At 37.7% G+C, this 25096-nt stretch overlaps 1 protein-coding gene across 6 annotated transcripts in view; it reads left to right on the forward strand.

Annotated features, from left to right (window-relative positions):
* LOC137274438 (microtubule-associated tumor suppressor candidate 2 homolog) overlaps positions 1-23892 on the forward strand; it is a 143578-nt gene extending 119686 nt beyond the window's left edge. For all 6 annotated transcript variants that reach the window (XM_067807613.1, XM_067807611.1, XM_067807614.1 and 3 more), the window contains 6 exons: positions 1248-1353; positions 11419-11492; positions 17485-17583; positions 17734-17853; positions 18855-18952; positions 20041-23892. In XM_067807613.1, the coding sequence (XP_067663714.1) occupies positions 1248-1353; positions 11419-11492; positions 17485-17583; positions 17734-17853; positions 18855-18952; positions 20041-20746 (1203 nt within the window). In that variant the 3' untranslated portion in view covers positions 20747-23892. The remainder of the gene's footprint in view (positions 1-1247; positions 1354-11418; positions 11493-17484; positions 17584-17733; positions 17854-18854; positions 18953-20040) is intronic.
* Positions 23893-25096: the final 1204 nt, after the last annotated feature.

Genomic DNA, 25096 nt, shown 5'->3' on the forward strand with positions numbered 1-25096 from the left:
GATCAACAATGAAACCCTTAAAAATAAGTAATGGAAGTGATTTGATGCCCATACGTCTGTGAATCTGTGAGAGTTGTGTGTTAATGAGGAACCACTCCTCAAAGGGATTTGGCTAGAATCCGTTACCAGCAACCCATGCTTGTCTGAAGAAGCAACTTAATAGTTCTGGTGACATCTAGCTGCTTGATGACAGTCATCATATCCTAATGGAATGGTGCAGTATTATTCATTATGGCATTGAGAAATTTTCTCATCCAGATAAGATATAGAGGATACTAAACGACCTTCCGTGTAATACCATTTTTATTAAACGAGTTAATGATTTGATTGTAAATCTTTAATGAGTTTAATGAAAATGGTATTTCACAGAAGCGAGTTTAGTATTCTGTTTATTACTCGCCAACATAAATTGACAGAAGCTGCGGCGAAATTGCCTATAGTGTGAGGACTCTCAGCTTTCAGTCAAGCAAGGTCTAGTAATATCGCGACATCAACATTAGCATTGTGACGTCACAACTTTGAAACATTTTGACGTCATACGTCAAGAGGTATTACACTAGTGTAATATTGAATGGAAAATATTACACTGCAGTATCTTCAACGGGCGAGTAATATCCACTATTTAACACTACTTCTTCCACTATATTGGAATATTTTAAGTGCGGTGGTAAGCAACATACTGCTGCTGCGGCTGCTGCTGGTCAAGCCCATTTCTGGTCCCTTGCCATAATATTGCTGGGGTATTGCTAAAAGCGGCATTAAACCACTCACTCACTCACTCACTTGACGATGAGGCAGCATAGTGGTGAAAGTTTTCACTTGTCAGACCAAAGACCTGGCTGCACTATGTTCACTTCATAACTCGTGTACACCCATGAAGGTCCGGGCTAGTATACTGGTCTTCAGTAACCCTCTTGAGAAGCAACTAGCGGGACCGGGTTCTCATGCTCACTGACTTGATTAACATTTGTGATTGTATCCATATTACGCAAATCGATGCTCATGATGCTGATCAGTGGATTGTCTGGTCCAGACTCAATTATTTACAGACCGCCACCATATGGCTAGAATATTGCTGAGTACGTAGTAAAACTAAAATACTCATTTCTCATGTACGGTGCTGTGATATTGATGGAATTTTGCGAAATGTTGATTAAAACAAGTTGCTCCCCTATTCACTAGCTCTCTCCTACTGCTACTACTGATATTCATAGTGGGGTTGTTTCAAGTTTACTTCTCCTGTTCAGGTGTCCGACATCAACCTTGACCACCAGCGAGCAATCGACTCCTTGAGACTATCTCACTTGGAGGACATCGAGAAACTGAGGACCAAGCATGACAACCAGATGGAAGGTAGGACACTGTCAAAATGTTCACATCATAAAATACATTGTAAAAAAGGAAAATCACAGAAATTATTGTCCTCACGGTTTGGTAGACTGTCCAATTTACCTGAAGTTATGGCGATGCATACTGTAGTACAAGTGAGAATATTTTATGAAACCAGAGCAAGAGACAACCAGCTATGTATATTTAACACATCATGCCATTAACACAACTTACACCATAATCCCTGTATTTCCTTTACCCAAGGCTTTGTTACAGTTCTTTCTGGAGTTAGAGTGAATATGTGATGGTTTGAACAGTAGATTATTGATATGAATTGAGCTGTAGCTTATTGAGTTGAACAAGTAATCATGACTCCCATAGTTTTAACATAGACTTATGACTTTGCTTGAACTGTAAAACCTGCATAAGTTGATTTGGGTGGTGAAAATTTCCAGACCGATCAACCTACCCATATGTGTTTGACATGAAACATGTGAATCACCCAGAATAGGCAGATAAGTAAAAGCAAGATTCTGATGGACAATTGAAAAAAAAAAGGATTATAGAAACAAATGCTCTGTGTGTAGACTTCAGTTTTTACCAGGAACCACTGTCCTACAGAGATTCCGAGGAAGGAGTTTAAGGTCTGTCTCATTGTATCCTAGTGTTGTTATCATCAACCACTGTTCAAATGGTTGAAACGTCGTTCAAATGTTTACTGCACTACTATTCAATCAAGCTATGATTGTCTACAAACACGCACACATATTGAAAAAAGTGACACAAATATCATACCGTATATATGATTGATTGAAATGTAGGTAGAAATGGTCACACTTCTACTATTGAGTTTGGTGAAAATGTTTTCCATGTGGAATAAGGGAGGTAACTCTTCATGCATTAAGAAGTTCATTATTGTTTGGTAATGGACGCTTACCTTGTAGGATTATTACTGAGTACACTTAGAAATTGTGAATTTGTTGATATGTATCCCATTTTAACACAGCTCTAAGGAAATGTTTGGATAAAATGCAGTGATTTAGTTAAACATCATGTTTCAAAGCTGACAATATAGTTGTTCAAAGAAAGTATTTTACATGAGAGTTCAACACTAGCTGAAAATTATAATTCTTTATAGTAAAGTACTACGTGGCTATGTAGTTCCAAAATAGTGGAAGTATGTTTGTTGACTTTTCTGGTGTCTTGTTTTGGGTAATCAACAGATCCAAAGGTCTTTTGCCAGGGGTGGGAGACTGCACAAAGTGTTTTGGCAGCAGTATGTCTAGAATCACACTTTCTTTTTTGATATACATGTAAATTGTTATGGGCAAGGGCATTACATGAGCAATATAAAAACATGTCATGATTAAATGTATGGCAATGTCAGCTGTAGATTTTCATTGCCTTATTGCTTTTAATTTTATTGTGATTTTATTTGGATGGGCCAACCAATTTTGATCATTCCCACATCAGGATTTCTTGTTAAAATAGCTGCAGTTCCCCATCAACCCATGAATTTGTCAGAAGGGAGTAGCATGGATCATGGCTCAGGGGGCAGGGATTAGGGCTTAGGGCTTAGGGTGTATCAGTGGCTGATTGTAAGCAATACATGATGACAGATGGGATACTGCTCGTAATACCTCTTGCTGATTTGTTTGGTAAAGACTCAATTTACGGGTTGTTATAATATAGCCTAGCGCTGTGAAGTGCTAAGTGCAGTGTTAAATAAGAGGCAAAAACATTTCCATTTCACTGTTTGCTTGTATTAATATTGAATATTAAACAGCATCTATTTCTTTGCATCATTCTGTAGCTGTCAAGAATTTGCTCCTCTGATTTCGTATTTAGTACCCATGTAAGAAAAGCAAACCAAGGGCCAATCTCCATAAAGTCATCCCAAGCCAAGATCCATTCCAAACTAATTTTAACATGGGTCTTGTTCCACCAAGTGAGATCATATCCCAAAACACCACTCCACAAAGTAATTTTAATGTAGAACCTTGTCAAAAGTAAGGTAACCTTGCCCCAATTCCTCAAAGCAATCTAATGATTATGCTTAGATCACTTTCTGGAACAGGAGCTTGGCCACCCAGTTACCCATTACATATCAAAATAGTTGTGAAAGACACTTGTCTGGCTACAGCATGACGTGTTAAAATGTGCTGTCTCCCTCGACTGACTTCATACAAACATGTCTATTATATCTCACCACTCCTGTGGTCTACTGGCCAAACTGTTATCAACACTATAATTATTGGACATCAAGATCACGACACCAACTACTCGAAACCCTTTCTCCATTGGTTGAGTGGTGTCGTTATATTTAGGACTGTAGGTAAGACTGTCACAACGTGTAGGTCAATGTTGTCGTTTGTTGAAGTTTTATTGTATTGTCTCAGCATTTCTTTCATTGCCATGCTGCTTGACCAAGTTGTCACATGTTCAAGAATTCACTGCCTAGAGTTGCTTCCCTTGCCTTTGCCTGGAAACTGTGTTTTTGTTTTGTAAATTGTTTGTCATGAATATCTGCACATATTCCTTTGAGATAGGATCTGATTTTAAAAAAAAAATAAAAACAGAACTTTGTGTTTGATTCCCTACAAAGGTACAGTGTGTGAAGCCCTACTGCCTGCAATGCTGAAGCCCTAAATGAAGCAAGTCTAGATTTTCCTGGGTTCAATCTCCCAACTCACTTGGGCTTTTTTTAAATTCTAAATGGGTTTATTTGTTACTATCAAAGTTACACATATTTAAGTACTAGCATTAGTCTACATAAGCTTGTTGACTGATGAGATCAAATGGTGAGATTCACTGGCTAGGCTGACTTGACATTACCGTATCCCAGTTACATAGGTTGATGCTCATGATGTCAATCGATACGTGAAGATCCGGGGTAAAAAGTCTTCAGCAACCCATGCTTGCCATAAAAGGCGAATATGCTTGTCATGTGAGGTGACTAATGGGATCGGGTGGTCAGGCTCACTGACTTGGTAGACACATGTCATCGGTTCCCAGTTGCACAGGTTGATGCTTATGCTGTTGATCACTGGATTGTTTGGTCCATATTCGATTATTTACAGTCTGCCGCCATGTATCTGGTATGAGCGAGTGATTAAACAAACATTGGCCGTTGTTTGATTGTGAACATCTTGTTTACTTGTGTGATAAACATGAGGGTAGTTGTATAACACAGCTTTATTGCACATTGCTGTTATTTATCACACTGGAATTCCATTGGCAACTGATCAAAATCAGTATGTCTAACCAGAGTAGTGCTCCCTCAAATTTTCTTTGCATGAATAAAATATACACCAGTGTTCACGAATAGTGTCTGACCCTCTGACAAATCTGACCGATTTGCCAATGGTCAGACAGACGTCCCCAACCTGCTGGCCCCAGTGTCTGATTGAATATATTAAAATGACTTTGTCTGAAGTTGTTATTTGTAGCATCTGACACTTGTTCACTTTTTATAAATTTATGTTTATAATGTTTGTCATTATATAATGTTAATAATTTCAATGCCAATTATGAGAAATGTTAAATCTGAAATCTGTGTTGAATTTTGTTCTGTGGGTCCTGTGAATTTTTAGTGGGTCAGACAGTCATCTGAGACTCACAGGACCCAATGTCCTGTTACTTTGAAACACCATTCGTAAACACTGATACACATGCTGACTTTGCATGTCTTATGCTGATTATCATTTGCTAACCCTTGACAATATCAATATTTGATCATCTAGGGTATATTGTTGTTACTACAAGTTAAACTCACAAAGTATACTTAACCTTCTTATAACACCCCATTCAGGTTTATATCACACAGTGCATCAGGTCCAGAGATCACTACAGTGGACAGATCTCATCCTGATCTTGCCCTTTGTTGTAGGGCATAAATTATTCAATCACTTTAATTACAGCCAGCTCAACAATGATTTAGCCTTCTATTCTAATCTCACTTGAAAAGAGTCACCAACGAAGCCCATTCTGTGTTGTATACTTATGTTCTCTATTTTTGACACGATCAAATTCTTTTAATACACGGTGAAGGAATGCAGGTGATTGTTCAGTCAATTCAAAGAAACAGGGTAGAGTAGATATAGACATGAATAGCAGCAGTGTATATAGACCCGTATTTAGCCCGGGAGATATGGACCTACATTGACGGCAGTGGATATAAGCTCATATCACTCAATAGTTCCAGTGACAGGGGGTCAGCGAAGGTACTCTCAGGTGAAAGGAGATCTTCTGCAGACTGTGCTTCCTTCATAGAGAGGAAACCATATCTTCTGCCTTAGAGTTGGAAAGATCAACGTCAGCTTGTTGTGTCTGCTTATATGACAGTGTGAAGAGCAGACTGTTTGGATTAACTACAAGTTTGACATATGGAGGTTTGGCTTTGACAGCTTGATGGTGATCTTTTGTGGATTAAGTGTTTATCCAGAGGTATTATTTGTGTAATGTTAATTTATATAATTCAGTAGATGAGCAGAGGAATGTGTCTTCTTTTGCTCTGGCTTGGTCTGTGTACAGTGTTATATGGGAGCAGTGCAGGGATTTGGGACTGTTGTTGGCTACCTCACTGAACCAAGTAACATCTGGATTATCATACCTTTGTGAATCTGCCAAAGGTCAGGGTTCAGTTGCATGTCATGCAGCGAACAGATTTTCCTTTATTTTAGTTTGGAAATGAATTATATTTCAATGAATTGACAGGTTTTCCATACCACTGATCATATATTTGTATGGAGGTAGTGTTAATTATTTTTCTTTAGCAATGAAACATTTTTTTATATTTTAACCAGCTTCTTAAATCCAGTTTCTTGAAAATCATAATTCAATTGTATTTGCTATTTCATGTTCAATGTAAACAGTATTCATTAATTTTGTTGATATTCATACTACTGTAGATACCACATCTCCATCAACACCAGATATCAGGAAACTAACACCAGAGTTCATCTTAATCAGTTTAACGGTCATATTGAGAAAGTTGGGGCTTAGAATGTTGGTTTCGGCATTTGACGAAGGAAGTCAACCAGTTCATGGTTATATCACTTGAATAACCCATGCTGCTCTGGTGGTGTACCTCTGCATGCTTGCGTCACATCTTGAAGAAGGTTTCCTTTAAAGCTTGTACACTTGATAGCCAGTAAAACAGCTGCAGTGAAGATTCTCCCCCAGTTGTTAAAAACTCATTCTAGAAAGAGCAGATGACCTGAGATAGCTCTGAAAACAGACACTGATATCAAAGAAAAACAGAAGGATTGTTTGAACAGGAGGATTTACAAAGACACATATTTCCAGGAAAAGTTTCACCAAGTGTTCATAGTCGCCCTGAATGCCACATCTTGCATGTAGGTCATGGGGCCAGTGGAAGAGGATGCTTGAAAAAAGTAGTTCCAGATTGTCTTGAAGGTAGTGCTGTGACGTCTGCTTCTGTGATTTCTTGGATCAAAACAAGAAGTGTGAGTGCTTTCTGCAACGCCTGTGAGAGGTGGAAATGGCTGCAACCAATGGGAAACCCTTCTTTCGTGATGTCATTCATGTCATGAAAGGTAGTTGAGAATTTACCTGTAGTATTGTCACGTAAATGAGCAGAAATACTATTGAAATTCAAAGAATATTACACCCCTTTACCTCTATCAGGGAGTGTGGTGTAGTTTAGAGGTTAAAGTGTTCAATTGTTATGCTGAAGATCAAGGTTCAATTCTCCATACAGGTACAATGTGTGAAGTGAATTTCTGGTGTCTCCTGTCACGATATTGCTGGAATATTGCACGAAATGGCATAAAAATCACTCATGTATCTCTTGCTATCATTTTTACCCATAACAATCCTGGTCATTGTCATCTAATTATTAAACCATATTAATGACATTGTAGATAGTAGTAATATGTCAAAGACAGTTATGACAGACTAATGGACCATATATATAGCTAAATTCATGTTTTAAAGTCAAGTTTTCAAGTGGCATTGCAGCCTGTTCTGATGTGAAGGAGAAAAGAGGAATATTTTAGAAACAGAAAGGGGGCTGCAGGCTGAATTTCGAAGTGTATATCTGTAAAATCTTCCTTAGTATATATAAATTTAACCATAGAACTCATGAGCTACATCATTTATCACATACATGAATAATTTACCCTTTTCTGCAATCTAATCAGACAGCAGTGAGTAATCAACTGTATCCACGGTAGCCTCCAAATCAATAGCAAAGCATTGCAAGTAGTAAGTTCATTAACTGTCAGTTAACATGACAGGTGTATGTACAAACAGTTTATGTAATGTATCAAATAAAATCCACAACAATGAAGCCATGTTGATTTCTCTGACATTTGAACCCAAGCCATGTCCGTCTATGTTTGGTTACAATTATTTCCTGACATTACTGGCGTCAAAATGTGATTGTCAGACTTCAGGTAAACAAATATCAAATTCCCAGGTATATGGTGATTGTATGGCTTGGTTAACACTGAATATCTAAGTTGTCTCAGGTGTGCCTTTACAAAGAAAACAAAAGACTGCATGCTTGTATAGTAGAACCTACTCAATCAGAACATTTCTATTTATCCACACTTGTGTGTAAAATTTGTGGCTTGCCAAGAGAAGCATGTCAAAAGAAATGGGATTATAATTTGATGATGATCCCTCAATGCTTCATTTAGTTTTGTTCCACATGTTTATATTCCTAACAGTAACCATCTGGAAAGTAGTTGCAATTGTTTGGTTGTATAGGAATGTATATCCTGACAGATATTTAATCCTGAAGACATACCTGGGTTGTGCCTGACTAGACTGGCCATAAATTTTTATCAAGGACTTAATGACACTTATGTGGCAGTATTTCATAAGGGAAGGAGTGAACAAACATTATGTGGTGGCAGTCAAAATGGACTTCAAGGGCTAGACTGACCTGAAAACAAAGCATCAGAGTTTTGTTTTATGTCATAGTCATATTTCTTAAGTAGTAGGGTAGCCCAGTGGTTAGAGCATTTACCTATGTTGCTGAAGACCAGAGTTCTATTCCCCATATGGGTACAATGTGTGAAGCCCATTCCCGGTGACCACCCACCTTGATATTGCTGGAATATTACTATAATCATCATGAAACTATACTCACTCACAGGAGTTCAGAAAAAAATATGCTAACATTTCTTGTATATGTAACTGCCTTCAAGCAACTTAGCCTTCTCACAGAGATATTTATTGAAGCGAAGAATTTCATATCCTTGCTGTCTTCTTTGACACTACTTGTGTAAATCGGTGGACCGATTTGTATAAACAGAAACAAGCTGTAAATAATACCACTGAATACAAAATTCTAAAATGGCTTCTCCCATAAGTTAGAGCTCTTGGACACCCTGTCTGTGTCGTGTTACCCACAATTATATAGTTCTGTTTGCTATGGTTGCTTTGCTGTTGTGTATGAATAGAGATTGATCAGAGGTAAACAATATTCACACTGAGTGATCACCTGCCAGTTGATTGTCTCCCGTGCTGAGCACAGGTAGAAGGTGGAAAAACTTATTTAAGTTTATTCATGTTGAATAAAAAGTAGGTCTGCTGGTTATCTAGAGATATGTGGGGGTCCTAGTAGGCTGGACTATGTACTGAAATTCATGTATATATAAATATTACTTCTGGTGTCCTGATCTTGGTGTGTGTAGCCAGGAGGGTCACTTGGAAAGCAAGGGTGGATGTTAGATGTTCACTTGTCACACTTTGGCCGGTGTTCCATTTGCTAGTTTGGGCCATGGTGGAGAAGCCAAGTGGTTAAAGCATTCCCTCATCACACTGGAGACCTGAATTTGATTCCCTTCATGAGTACGACGTTTGAAACCCATTTCTGGTGTCCCCTAGCTGGAATATTGATAAAAGTGGCGTAAGATCATGCTCACTCGCTCTCATTCACTGGATATTGCTAAAAGCAGTGTAAACCTAAACTCACACTCCCATTTCCTGGAATGCTGAGTCTGGGTATAAGGTGATAAAACTTGTTTAAGTTTATTCTTATAAAATGAAAAGTGGGTCCACCGATTATGTAGATATACTTTATGGGGGGTCTTTGTTAGCCTGGTGGACTAGATGTCAGCAAGATTCACTGAGTGCTCTGTTGCTCTTATGTACCCTGATCATGATGCTTGCTTTGTGGCAACATTTGGATATCCTGAAGGCCATTAACGCATTTTCAGGGATCCCAAATCCAGATTTTGCTCTTTTTTTGAAGGGGGAGGGGGGTGAAGGAGGGGGGCAGTTTGTCTGCATGATAACATACATGCTTCTGATTTTTTATTTCTCAAAACCTTGCGTCAATTCTGTCTTGCTCTTCCAGCTTCAAGCTGCAACACTTGCTCTAAACTGAAATAATGTTCAGCCTGGCATTGAACCAAATTTACTCACTCTTGCAAACAGCTGCATCCTGGCTGCATTTATTGCATGAGATGTGCATGACAGGTTAATATCAGCTAGCATTAAACAATATCATCAGTGTATGCCTATTTCACAATTTTCATTTCATAACAAATTCAGAAAGGACCAGGTAAAACGATAAGAATGACCAATATAGCTGAATTTGAAATCCCTGTAAGAATTTAGGCTATTAACAGCTTTGGTAGTTGTACCATGAGCACATCACATTTGAACTTTCCAGCCGATTATCAAAGTAAGCGTTCCATCACCAGTTAGAGACCAATTAGGCGCCATGTTGCTGGTATCGCCCAGGTGGGTTGTTGTATAACAAGCAGAGAGCTGACATTTGCTGTGTGTTTATATCCCTGTGAAGATAGACATCTGGGTTATAGGTAGGATATCAGCACAAATGTCAGGATGTACAGGCTGAATATACACTGATGCTGATTCAAGTGGAATAACCTTGAACAGTTGAATGCCCCACATAGGATGATATGCCTATTCATAGGCTAATATATTGAATTGAACACAGGGGGGATATGTTCAACATGGCTGATATATTTCAGCCCAGGGACATATCCCAACATTGGTACATCCTAACATATGTATCTCAACACAGAGTGATATGTTCCAACATAGTCCGTTATATTACAAAACAGGGTGATATAAACAACACAGGGTGATATGTTCCAACTTAGGCTGATACATACTACAAAACAAGGTGATATATTCCAACATAGCCTGATATATTACAGAACAAGGTGGCATAACAGGATAATATATTCCAAAGTAGGGTAATACATTTCAAAGTAGGGTGATCTCTCCAACACAGCTTGATACCACCAGTACAGGGTGATGCATCCAAGCACACCTTTCTGTACATCTATCACAGGGCGATATATCCAGTTATCTAATGTAGATGTTACCACGTCATACGTATATAGAACATCATACTAGTACATTGTTGATGACTAGTGCACTTGAATTTGTCATGGGAGCAGAAACGTCTTTGAACTGGTTTCTCTGCTCCAATGACATCTTCTTGTTCAATACGAAACATCCACATACACTAGTATGATGTTCTATATTTAATTTATGCCTCTTATCTTGCATTAATCTGTTATTATGAGCTTTGTAGAAAGTAGAACTGGCAGGGGTTCAATATGGAATCAAGGGTGCAATACGAAAATTAACCATGTCATCCATATTGCATCCCTGTATTGCTATCCTATGGTTACGTGGGTATATATCATATTGCTATATGCCCAACTACAAATGTTGTAGAAAGAAACACCAAATTAAATGTATGTACATGCTATCAAACATGTTTGTATTTTATGAAAAAAAAATATTTAGATACATTTATGTTTCTGTTATGTTATGTGGATCAGCAGCTAAATCAAAGCATAAATTTAAGCATATTCATAGCTACTTCCAAATTTGACTCAACAGTGTTTGGCAATAGATCATCATTTAATGTTTGCTGGAAGAAACCGACAGATGCAGAGTCTATTGAATATCTTTGAATATAATTTCCAGTCATCTATGAAAGCACTTGTATGACTGGTCATGGTGCATACCAAAAGATGATGCTTGTTGTTACCTTGCCTGGTAGTAAGGAGGAGGTCGCAATGAAGTATGTGTCATATTACTGACTTACAGTATATCTCTTGATTTCAGAGTTGCATAAGCAGCACAGGGACAAGCTTGAGGATATCACACACCGCTTTGAGACCATCAAGATGACACTAGGGGTAAGATCTTTTTCCTTTATTTTGATGGATATTATACTCTTTCAGCAATCATTTTGATACCTTTCAGTTTGGATTAAAATTATCTGTAACAGTTGTAAGGGATAACAATCAAGGCACCGGCCGGCCGGCCGGCACACAAAACATTTATTCACGACGACTGGACAAGACAGAAGACAAGACGAGATAATTACACACACACTAATTAAAGGGGCACTGATGCGGAGCATTTTCCGTGGACTGGTGTAAACTTTTGTTATTGTTTTTCTCCCGTGAGTACCCGGATGATATCCCAGAATTCGTGACTGGTTCGTGACCTCTGCTGCGCAGTCCGTAAGCGCAATTGATAGTTTAATTATAGACATATAAACTGAGGTGAAGTCAATTGTACTTCATTACAAATGTATTATGAAAACAAATGAAACACTTTGAAGGTTAATCATCTGCCAGTGGTAGAAATGGTAAAAAACTATTAGGACGGAAAAATAACGAAGCCAATGTACGTCTCTATATTTTGTCTCATAACCCTAATTAGTTTATTGTCATATTTATATGATTCTGAAAATTAATAAAAGAACACACGATTTGCTTATACTCATAGTAAATTTCTAACATAACAGCAACATTTATACATTGTATAGATTGCCAATGTGGATCCTATTTCACACACATACGCGATCTAGTGTGTGTTTTCTGTCATACAGATTCTGCTGAATGCTACAACAGATAAATTAAAACAAAATGCAAATAATGAACGTAAAACAGACTAATTTTATAGCAACAGTGTCAGGCTACTACCTTGTTCAGGAATGTATCCATCAATATCCACGTAAAAGAAATCGTATTCCATTCATCTGCAGCTGGTAAATAATCCTGCTCTGTGTCGCGTGTCTTACAACTGTCTCATTTGCGAAAAAGTAACACATCGTTTCACGTCTTTCGTTGGTGAAAACTAGATAAACCTCTCATTGGTCTCCCAAGATAGCACACCTGGCAACTAATTGTATGATGTCCACTATTCTAAGTAATTTAGTTGACCAATATTGAGCAATCAATCAATCAACGCAAGGGTGGTTAATTCTTTGAAGGGAGGATGTTGTTTTTGCACTCACACTTTACGACAGGGTGTAGTCATCTACACACACTGCCTTTTGACAAATCCGCTAGAAGAACAAAAGTAATTAATCAATCAGTGTGTTATCGGTTAATCCTTTGATCGATGTTTGTTTTTGTAACTCAGGTGATAAACCCTCTTGCATCACTTACATGCACATATTACATAACATACAATACATTTGCCATTACAGACCTTAATTTATAATGTTGAGTATTTACTCCAGACTGGAGAAATGCCAAATGGGAACCTTTGCTGAGTAACCGAAGTGGTGTTGCTTCTAATTATACCTGTTATAAATTCATGAATTGACCATCAAGAGAATGATGACAAATAACACGTGTAGCTTTACACCATCAAACGCGAGTTACAGCAAGGAAGATGTAATCTCTGTGTCGCATGCAGCCTGAAAACACTTATGGGCCGAAACTGTTTTGAGGATACCAACAGAATTTCGTTACATAAGGAATACACACAGGCATTTGCTGTGTACTTTGGTAAATAAGTGAAATAAGTTTTTTTTACGTAAGACAATTTTCAGATTTCTCTACCAAAGCCAAGGTCATCGTTTTTTTGTTTACGAATAAATCAACTGTGTGTTTTATTATCATAAATAATAAACCATTGTAGCTACCATAGCTACCAAAATTTACGTATGCTATTTGCTACCACAGCTCAACCAACACTCAAAACTACCTAAATATACAGCTTTGCAATCTTCCGTACTGAAACAAATGGCTTGCTACGTGCCTGTAGACATCATATTTTCATGTAACATGATTAAATATCGAGGTTAAAAACACAGAAATAGGATCAAATTGGATCAGTAAGTATACCATCCAAGCATCTGAAAAGAACTACACTGCTGGGATATATGGTTACGATCAGACAAGGAATACCATGGATATTTTTAAACAAATGGCATGTGATGGGCATCCGGCCTCCTGACTGTTTAAGTGAAGAAATTTTGCTAATATGGACAGGAGCCCAGTTCCTTTGTCCGTCACGGTCGAAGGAGTGGGCGCTGACCAATTTGCGGTCTGCTTTCGTAATTAGACCATTAGCGAGAAGCATTATTCGCTCCGCATCAGTGCCCCTTTAAATGGACCGTCCGTCTCATGTTTACATCTCACACAGTATATAGAAAACAAACTTTATGTATGAAACCTTTTTTACAACACTGTTTCATTTGTTGTTATGGTAGTGATACTATAAAATGTTATTGATAAACTGTTGGAAAACATTTAGATGTTATAGCTGTCAGACACAAAAAGAACAAATTAAACCCAATACAGAGGCTCAAAATATGCCTGAACAGAGAATAAAAACATGCTGAGAATTAATATTCACCTCCGTGTGGATTCTATGGAGGGATGAGACATCTATTGAGGTCAGCTTCATTTCCCTGGCTATAGCATGTCATTGTGCCCAATGGTGTGTGATTCACAGCTGATACCTTCAGTAACTCCACCTTTTACATGCTGCAGTATTCAGCTGGAATATTGCTGACACAACTTTAATCCAGATTCACTCACTCACTCATGAACATGACATAAATTACTGGAATTCTTGGCAAGTGTTCCTGGAAGTATGCCCACTTGTGAGAATAAGCTATTATCTTTTGGACACATTCTCGTGCTTTACTGCAAATTAATGACCAAAATATCTTATCTGTAAGCCTGCTGATTATAAAGTGACCACACCTAAAGTTTGTCTCCAGGAGTATAATACTTGGGTGATAAATCTTTAACCATTGTTTTATTACTGTTATATCTCATGTATTGAAGTGGTTGGCAAATCTGGTATGTGATATATGACGTATCACTCTTCTAGTATTTAGTTTTGTTATATAACATGAACTGTTTTGGAAGTGTTTCCATTAAATACTTTTATTTTCAGAATAAAGTATGGTGATATGAAGTATATGGATAAATCAGCATACTAACACTGTAGTACTCTTATAGGTGTATCCTATACTTAACACAAAAAGAAAGGGATCATGAATATTTAGTTATGTATGTCATTGTGATGACTGAGTAGTTACATCAGATGTGTTCCCAAAAGTAGTCATGGTCCCTAACGTTTTTTGTTAAGTATCTTTAACAGCACTAGTTTTAACAAATTATTACAGGTAGAGATGGGTGGAAAAAGATTTTGTCTAATTAGGTGTAAAAAAAATGTCAGAAACCTTAAGTACAGAGGCATTTATGGATTTATGGATACTGTTCACAAGGAAACTCAAATTGAGGTATCAACTTGTGGAAGTGTGCTTGTTGTAGTCAGTTCCATAACAATACTGACTCACGTGATAACACATATTCTGCAGCCAATCAAATCAGTTCTTGAACCTTGTTTAGTTTCAGAATACATAAAACTATTTATTATCTGTTAAAATTGCTTGGTGGAGATATACCAAATCTTACATGTACACAAAATCTTCCATGAAGACATTTGCCAAAATCTGTCTGCAATGAAGATAATTCTGATCCAATTATGGGATACAACTGGTCATATCTCATTGTCCTGCAATTCATTTCAGTCAGTTAAATGACTTGATTTTGACAGAAATCAACTAGCTGTACAACTGGTGCTATGAAAATGGGATTGATACTGACAAATGGGACTGGTATTATCAGATACATTGATGTGAAAACAGGCTGGCATAAGCAGAGATTTGCATCAGACATCTGGCTCATTATCTACCCTTTCATTCCTGGTTTCAAATTTATATTTGTGATCATCTAGTTGTTTTACTGTTCTTCGTTGATAGTATTTTTATAATTTACATTTAATTACTAAAATTAGATTTTGTCACAATATAACCAATATACTGCCAAAGTGACTTAAAATCATAAATCACTCACACTCATTATCAGGGTATAAAACTCAAACATTCAGCCAGACCACAGGGCTGGTTAGATGTAAAACTTGCCAGCCCTGACCAAAACCTTCCTGCTGACAAAATATTTTCATATACATGTCTAAATTTTTAACCCAACCACCAGGCAAGTAAATTTGAGAATCTGGCAGTCATTGTTGAAAATAACCTGTCCTGGGTTACCATCCAGATGTACTGATTTGTTTTTATATTACCTTAGTGAGAATTTAATTCATTCATTTTATCTTATGTCGACAGATTTCACACCTTAACAGAAATTTCAAAACCATATCTGGTGACACTTATGTCATAACTTTGTAGGTTGTAGGCTGGTCAGACCAAAGATGTACACTGCTGCTCATAAAAACAATCACTAATTGTTTGATTGTTTTCTTGATTATTGACAAGCCCTTGCCACATACCTGGAATTGTGGTGAATCAAACTTAAACAACAAAGCTACAATAGCTTATGTGATTACACAATGTTAAGACTCTGATCACATGAGAGGGTACTTGTTATCTGAGGTGCCATTCTGCTCCTTGGGTTGTCAACATAATATGCCTGTTGTCTTGTTGATTCCTATTGCTTAATTCAACTTGTGAAGGTCTGGGGTAGAATAGGCCTAAGCAAACCCATGCTTGCTATCAGAGGCGACTGTTTGTTGTAAGAAGCGACCAATGGGATCAGGTGGTCAGACTCGCTGACTTTGTTAACATGTGTCATCGCTTGCCAGTTGCGCAGATCGATGCTCATGCTATTGATCACTGAACTGTCTGGTGCATACTCGATTATTTACAGACTGCTGCCACATAGCTAGAATATTGCTGAGTGCAGCATAAAACTAAACTCACTCACTCACTCACTCTTGCATGATTCAACATAGAGGTTATTCAACGTGACATTAAATCTTATTTCCTCACTCCTACTGTCACACATTGTATCATATTTGTAACATCATAGACCTGCTTTTATGTCTGGTGAATATGGTGAACTAATGTCTAGACTTCATCTTAACAATGAAAATAGACTATTTAAACCATACAGTATAAAAACAAGTTCTTCCTTTACATATAGTCTGACTATGCAGATGGTGAAGGGAAGTGGTATCAGTGACATCTGTATATGGTTTTATTGTTGATACCAGGAATGGGGGCACCTGTTTCCATGCGAAAGATGCACCATTGTATCATGAAACATGGTCATGTCCAGTGTGTCATACACTTTCAACCAGTGGTTTGTTGGTTGCTGGCTTTAATTTAGCTTTGCTCCAAGCATGTATAGTGGGGTAGTCTGATGGTTAAAGTATTTACTCGTCACATTCCCCACATTGGTACATTGTGTGAAACCCATTTCTGGTGTCACCCGCTCTGATATTGCTGGAATATTGCTACCAGCAGCAAAAAAAAGAACTCACTCACCAGATAAACAGACATTACGACACCCAGTCTGTTAATCATATGTTTTTAGTAATTATCATCTAAGCTATTAATTATTACCATAGAGACTTGAGTAAGTCTAGCATCAAATCTTTACAGCCTCATCTGGATGTTTATTAATAGCTAAAATAATGCCAATATCTTATTCCTGATTTCCCCACACACTTAGTTTCTTCCATCTTTTCTACATGGATCATGGATTATAAATGTTTCACAAGGCTACAACTTTATCTTTTTGACATCTTGTAGTGGCCACATGGATAATGCATTTACTTGTCAAGCTGGAGACATGGTTTCGATTTCTCATTTGTCTACATCATGTTAAACCTATTAATTGTGTCCCCCCACCCACCCACTATCACCTGAGTAGCAATTACACTTGATTGGTTACGTTAAATGCAGTTGTTATTGAAAAGGATTGTGCGGATGGTATATCGTAATAAGCAGAAATGTTTCATAGTTTCATTTTGGGTGTGTGCTGGCAGTATTCATCAGTCTAGTTGGTTAAGTAACATATGATACTGTCAGCTCATGATATTTGACCATAACTATCCTTCCTGTTCCAGGACAAGGTTGAGACATTGAGAGGCGAGTGTGAGGACCTCCGACTGAGAGCCAAGATCAGTGAGGAGGCCCTGCTCCGAGACTCTGATGTCAAACTCCAGGTATGACCTGCTCCTTCATGTTATGGCAGACTGATGCAATTCTGAGTTAATAACTTGATACTTTTAGGCACAAATTTTCAGTTCTTTTCTCTTGATACAATGAAGAAATCACTGATTTGTAGTAAGTTTGTGTTTCTTATTTGTTGCTAGCTTGCCCTGCAGCCATTCCGCAACCTGCCAGCAGAGATTGAGAGTCTAAAGCTGGTGATTGAGATGCGAAACCAGGAAGTTCAGAAACTCCGGAAACAGAACATGGAACTGGAAAAGCAGGTAGAGTACAATGGCCAGAGCTTGGACATAATAGTGCAGTTTGGCCTAGAAACAGCAAGGGAGGAGGATCATTCTTGATGATGTTAACATAGATGGTAGGAGAGCAGGGGCTTTCTTGATGATGTTAAGGCACGTAGATGGTAGGAGAGCAGGGGCTTTCTTGATGATGTTAAGGCACATAGATGGTAGGAGAGCAGGGGCTTTCTTGATGATGTTAAGGCACGTAGATGGTAGGAGAGCAGGGGCTTTCTTGATGATGTTAAGGCACGTAGATGGTAGGAGAGCAGGGGCTTTCTTGATGATAAGGCACATAGATGGTAGGAGAGCAGGGGCTTTCTTGATGATGTTAAGGCACGTAGATGGTAGGAGAGCAGGGGCTTTCTTGATGATGTTAAGGCACGTAGATGGTAGGAGAGCAGGGGCTTTCTTGATGATAAGGCACATAGATGGTAGGAGAGCAGGGGCTTTCTTGATGATGTTAAGGCACGTAGATGGTAGGAGAGCAGGGGCTTTCTTGATGATGTTAAGGCACGTAGATGGTAGGAGAGCAGGGGCTTTCTTGATGATGTTAAGGCACATAGATGGTAGGAGAGCAGGGGCTTTCTTGATGATGTGAGTGCTCATGGATAGTAGGGAAGCAGGGCTTTTCTCGATGGTGTTTAGGGCACATGTATTGCCAGGAAATGGGTTCTATGTCATGGATGGTAGGGGAGAATGGGCTTTCTTTGTGATGTTCTGTAATAGGGGCTGTCTTAGGAATGGAACATCTTACTGGTGGGAGATACATGTAGTATCATTTTATCTATTGATAATCAAATGTTTTTCTCGGGTGTGATGCATAGTTTTGAGGGTTTCACATTTGTGGTACATGCATGTTTTTTCCCCACTTTCTTTCACTTTTGCTGGAAATGAGATATATCTGATTTACCACTGAAAGTATCCTTAAACCCAGTTCACTTACTCGCTTGCTCACTCACTTACTCACTCACTCTGTGTTCCAGCTGGAGGAACTCCCAATTGCCAAGGAGAAGATAGACTCCCTACAGAAGAAATCTGAAAACCTGGAGGCCATCATCAACATCAAGACAGACCATGAAAAGTAACTCCATTAGAAACATTTTAGACATTTTTTTTCTCCTGTGAGGATGCCATATAAGGCCTATGATAATTTCTTCATGATAAAATTATTATTCATTTTCATACTGAACCATTGTAATATTTTCTTTGGTGGGGGGAGGATGTATACTATTTAATTTTTGAGTGTCCTTTGCTTTTTAACTCTCCCTACAATCTGTAACTGGTTGCATTTATTTACCTCCAAGAATATATGTTCTTGGGTTTTATTCCTACTTATCCCTTACAAGGGGTGGCGAGAAGCACAATGGATAAAGTGTTTGCTCATCTTACATAGGGCCCAGGTTTGATCCTTCACATTCATTGTGTAAAGCCTATTTTGGTGTGTAAGTTGAAATAGGGCCCAGTAGGAATAATGCTGAAAATGAAACTATACTCACTCACTCACTCACTCATGAAGATATATCCCTGGTTTGCCATCCCCTTTGTCTCACCAACTTGTAAATATCTTTGCATTGTACCATTTCAAATTAAGCCTTTTCATCAGACATTTCTCCACAATATATTCACCCTATCTTTCCATCATGAGGAATGAGGTGATATGTTATGACATCAGAGTCACTGTACATGAAAGTCACCATCACCATTATGTCAGTGTGGCATATTATGACAATGTCAATGTATATTTTGGCATATTTTGGCAATACTGAGAGATAAGACAATCCATGCAATCTGTTGGCTCAGAAACTTTGAAACCATGAAACTCAGAAACCATATAAACTGTTGACTCTGAAACTACTTGCCTTGTGACTTTTACATCATCTGTAATAATGTTTAGATACTTTTAGATCTTTAAACAGTAGTGTCACTGAGGCATATTTTGGCAATACTGAGAGATAAGACAATCCATGCAATCTGTTTGCTCAGAAACTACTTTCCTTCTGACTTTAAACCATAGTCGTTATGAATCGTAATACTTTGACACTTTCAAATCTTTATACAATAATGTCAGTGCAACATAGTTTGACAGTATTGAAAGATAAAAGGATCAGTGAAATTGTTTGGCCCTGAAACTACTTTCCTTGTGACTTTAACAACGCATTTGTTTTGCAGACAACTCCACGAGAAGTGCCAGAACCTGATGAGAAGGTGTGACAAGGAGAGCAAGGCCAACAAACGGCTGTCCATGGACTATGAACAGCTCATGTGGAAGGTGGACCAGCAAGACTTTGGCTCTACTGAGAGCTTATACCGTCGCCAGCTGAGTAGGTCACCACCCCGCAGCGAGTGTAGCTCACCTGATCTAATAAGAAAAGGCTTGTCACCAATCACTAGCGAGAATGACTCACCATGTCGACGATCACACAAATCTGCATCTTCCACAGGAGACGATTCCTTCGAGCGCAAATTGAAACGCCGTTCAGCGACATTTTTGTTGGAAAAAGAGAAATCTTCTCCATCAGCTAGCCCACAAGCTAAGCGTCTTTCTCCGAGTAGTTTTGAAAATTCACCTCCAAGAGTTATGACACAGTCTGCCCCTGACGAACTTTCATATACTGTCTCCCCAGCAACAAGTTCGCCACCAGACTCTAGTTCCTACTCTGTCTCACAGTCAATGTCTCATTCTATGACCCAGTCAATGACGCAGTCTATGACCGATTCAGACATTTTTGGCGATTTTGAATCTTCCGGAATAGTTACAAATGGACATGAAATTTCAGTGTCAGTCATGTTGCCAGAAGTTGAATCAGAAGTGTTCACTGTGATTGAAGAGAAAGAGAAGAAAGTGACAAAGGATGAGGTTGAAACGAATGTGTGAGAATGTGTCATGTGTGACCCCCATTCATTGAGGGGTGCTTCAGTGAATGAATGAAATCCTGGAATATAAGTCTTTCAACTGTTGATATTTCTCAGTCTTGTGTCAATGTTGTGATTATGGATTGTGGCAACCACTTTTTAAGACCACTTTGCCTGAAAGCTATCTAATCATGTAAAGTGATTAAAGTGTAAGGGAGGTAACACCTTGACATCACTTGAATGTGGAATTTGAAAAGATTTATAAATGGCTTCTGCATATTGGATGCATTAGAAATAAAGTTGTTTGTTTGATATATTCAGTGTGCTAAGCATTTTAAGATATCCAGTCCTGGCCTATGATTGAGAGGTTGTCATTAGTGAAATTCAGTATGTCTCTAGCGTGTTGGAAGTACAGAATTAATGTCATTCCATTTACTTGAATATTTAAATTACTACTACTTGTTGTATCATAACTATATGACTATTGTACTGTATGTACGTGATTTGTGCAATATTTGATGTAGTGATAGCAGCTTTTTGTGGTTCAGAATAGAATGATAAGCTTTGTAGAACAAGATATAAATGTTAATCTGTAGAAAATAATTTGTAAAATTTTGTATTTATGACAGTTGTACATCTTAGTATGGTTTTTTCAGTCATGTAGTCAACTTGCCCACATCTTGGGCACATGGCTGTTAAAACTCTGAATAAGAGAATATCCTTTTTCCATAAAATTTATCAGAAAGTCAGTATACAATTTGCAAAATCATTTTTGCCATTCTTCAAACTTTTATCATGATTCTGATGCATTTGCCTTTGCCTTAATAACATTCACCTTTTCCAGTGTTCTACTTAGGGATTACTCGTCATTTAACACTGAAACTTGGCAGAGAGATAAATTTGGGGTAAACTCAAGGCTGGATTGTGGGGATGCATGTGACTTAAGGGGATGAAGTATTTCTTGGATTTGATTGGCTTATTTTACCTTCTTGCATTTAACTGGCGTTCTCATGTCCTATTTCCCAATTTCTACCTCATATTTCATGTATTTATGTGGCTTATTGATAAAATTCTGTTGAATATCATCACACTAAAGCTTTTGTCAATGTGTTTCAGAGGAATCAATCATGGTCAATTCATCAAATTATCTGTCACGGGCTTTTTTATATTTGATTCAAACATTGTGTGCTGAATGTGACACTCGCTAGTCAGGGAAGTGTTAACAATGACATGGTGTAAGGGAGATAACTCCACATGGCAAGAAACAGAAAGGTAAAATGAAGTGCAAAGTGAATATATTCAGCAATAGATTTGAGAAATAGATTTGTATTTAGCACTGCTATTGTAATATGTCCACAGAGTTCAGATTTTGTATATTCATATCATAATATTGAATTGTATTTTGTTGACATATCAATTTTTTGTGTTGGCTAAGTATGTATAGAATAGGTCTTTTACATCAGTGTTAACAGTCTGTCAGATCTTATTACAAGAATTCATAACTTGTTCATATGCAAAATTGTTGACACATTCATTTCAAAATTGATTTGTGTTTAAAACTGTATGCAAAATTAACTGGTTTTAAGTGTAAGGTGTACATAGGTTAATTACACTGCCACCCAAATTCATATTGCGGTTTATGGTACCTACTTGATGAATTCTAAGGGTCATAATTTGCTAGAGTTCATTTGCAATTAAATTGCAGTTTTCATTCATTGTGTATTAGCACAGTGTACAAGGTGTGTAGTCACATTTGATATGATGTATGTATTTGCGTGTGACGAAGGTTACTTTCAGGTTGTGTGTTTGTTCTTTACAAATATTTAAGTGCTAAGACAATTCAGTGGGTAAGTCCTGTTATTTTCATCTTCAAATTGAGTCAGTAGTTTGATGAAAGATTTAGAGTGAAGATTTGCTTAAAATTCACCTTGTTTTAAAGACAGTGTGGACCAACATTATCCATTAAGCCAGGCACATTTATTTGCTAGGTCTTTATTTATTGTTTCTTTTTGTTATGGTCAATATGCACCTTTTAAGAGGATTGAGGCAAGATTTTAAAAAACTCCACAAGTTTTAACAAAAATACAAGCAAAAATATGTGGGAAAAAAATCTATTTCACCATTTTAAAAGCTTTCATTATCTAAGGATAATATAGTCAGGACGTGTCTGTAAAAATATATTCGTATTGGCCAGCCAGTTTGTTTTGGTCATAATCCTGGACTGCAAACAAGCTGTAGATCATACATTTTTTGCAAAATTGTCAATGACAAATTATTTATTGTGATACTGAGAGTTTCCTGTTGCAAATACCATTTTTGGAATATTGTGTGGCACCGATTCTTTTGTGAAATAGTGCAAAAATGTACTATATATAATGTGGTTTACATCGACTGGTATTAGATGGCATCTGTTTTATGCAGTGAAAATAATCAAAATTTTGTTTGTCAATATTTGTACATTCTTTGATAATTTATAAGTAAATACATGTGGCAATTTATGACACATTCAGCTTGATCTAGAATACTGAAGAGAGTGATTTATATCAGATGTTTATGGTTATTAATTCATTGTAACACCAACCTGTAGATAAACATGAGAAGTAAAGTTAAACAGCAATTACATGGAGTATAACATATATACCATGGTTAAAGTGGCTGGTTAGAGAGGAAGTTTATAACATTACAAGCTCTCACTCCTTGACACATATGTATAGTCCTTCTTCTTTCTTCTTCCATTGTGTGTTTTACAGACACTGGTTATATTGATGAGGATTAAGGTTTCAGATTTTCAAATTATTTCAGATTTTGTCAGTCAGTTATCATAATCTGAGCCATAAGGTCTGTTGTATAAACCATATGTCTTCTGTATAACTAACTGATGATTGGTCCAGATTCTGCAGTGACCATTGGTTGAGAATTTGGACGAACGTGATTGGTTGAAAGCTTTTTGAATGTTAATATCTGCCTCAACTGATTGTCAGATGTTAGTCCTGCTGTGACCTGATTGGTCGAATTGTTAGTGATGCACAAGTCTGTTTGTAAATGTTAGCACTGTCACAAGCATCATCTTTGTCTGGTGTTGTGCATGATAATAAGAGTATGAAGATGTAATGATATGATCTCTAGCCAGCAGGCAGCATTCTGTCGATTAAACATTATGACATAATATACACCTTGTCATATCTTCAATAAACAGAAGAGAGAGTGGAGTAGCCTTATGGTTAAAGCCTTTGCTTATCATGGTGAAGGCCCAGGTTCAATTTCCTACATTGGCTACATTGCCTAAAACCCATTTCTTGTGTTTCTCCACACTGAAATATCGCTAAAGGTTGCCTAAAACCATTCACTCAGTCTTATAAACACTTGGGGCAGTGGGGTATCACTCAGTCTTATAAACAGTTGGGGCAGTGGGGTAGTCTAGCGGTTAAAGCATTTGTTTGTCTCGCCAAAGACGGGTGCAATGTGTGAAGCCCATTTCTGATGTTCACCATCATCATATTGCTGCAATATTGCTGAAAATGACATAAAACTAAACTCACTCTCTCATGTTTATAAACAGAGATGATGTGGGTTGCACCATGCTGTGGTATATCAAGAGTTGCACCCTTCCAGCTCTTCAAGGATCTGCTGATCATGGGTTGACAGCCCAGACTCTCACTGATTCTCATCATAATACAGGTACTCATGTGTTTCTCACCTTGAACAGGTGCAGTGAGGTAGCCTTGTTGTTAAACCATTGGCGTGCCTCGTGGAAGACCTGGGATCAGTTCCACTGGATTTCCATAAAACTAACTCCCATCCTTGAACAAGATGGATTCAGTTGGGTCCCTTTGCCTTGAGGGAATCCTAGTTTAAGATTTCCTTCTAAGATTCAACCAAACCGTTGATGGCTCTGGATTTGAACTTGTCCTTAGCTAACTGTTGCTGTTTGGAGTCCATAGTGGAGTGGACTGGCTTGGTGGTAGGTGTGTCAAGGTACCTCATTGCTCGTTATATGTATCACTGGATTGTCTTGTTCAGACTTTGTTATTTACAGGCCATGTCATATTAATGGAATATTGCTGAGTGCAACTAATTAAACAAGTACATACTCTGGGTTATCTCAGCTAAACTCATTTGTCCCAGCCTCACACCAGTTGCAACAAATGCATTCATATATACAACTCAAAAGATGTATATGACATGATAGAATAACATTAGCCTTTGACTTCTTTCGAGTGCTATATTCAAATGGAATGGTTTAAATACATTAAGCCTAATTAAACCTCATCTTATTAGTAGCCTTTGACAAGCAATACTGACTATTTCAACTGATATAAATATCCTGTTCAAGGTTGGATTTATTCATATCTGCAAGGGCATTACAACTTCA

The sequence above is a fragment of the Haliotis asinina genome, chromosome 2, assembly GCF_037392515.1.
Source record: "Haliotis asinina isolate JCU_RB_2024 chromosome 2, JCU_Hal_asi_v2, whole genome shotgun sequence".
Lineage (NCBI taxonomy): Eukaryota > Metazoa > Mollusca > Gastropoda > Lepetellida > Haliotidae > Haliotis > Haliotis asinina.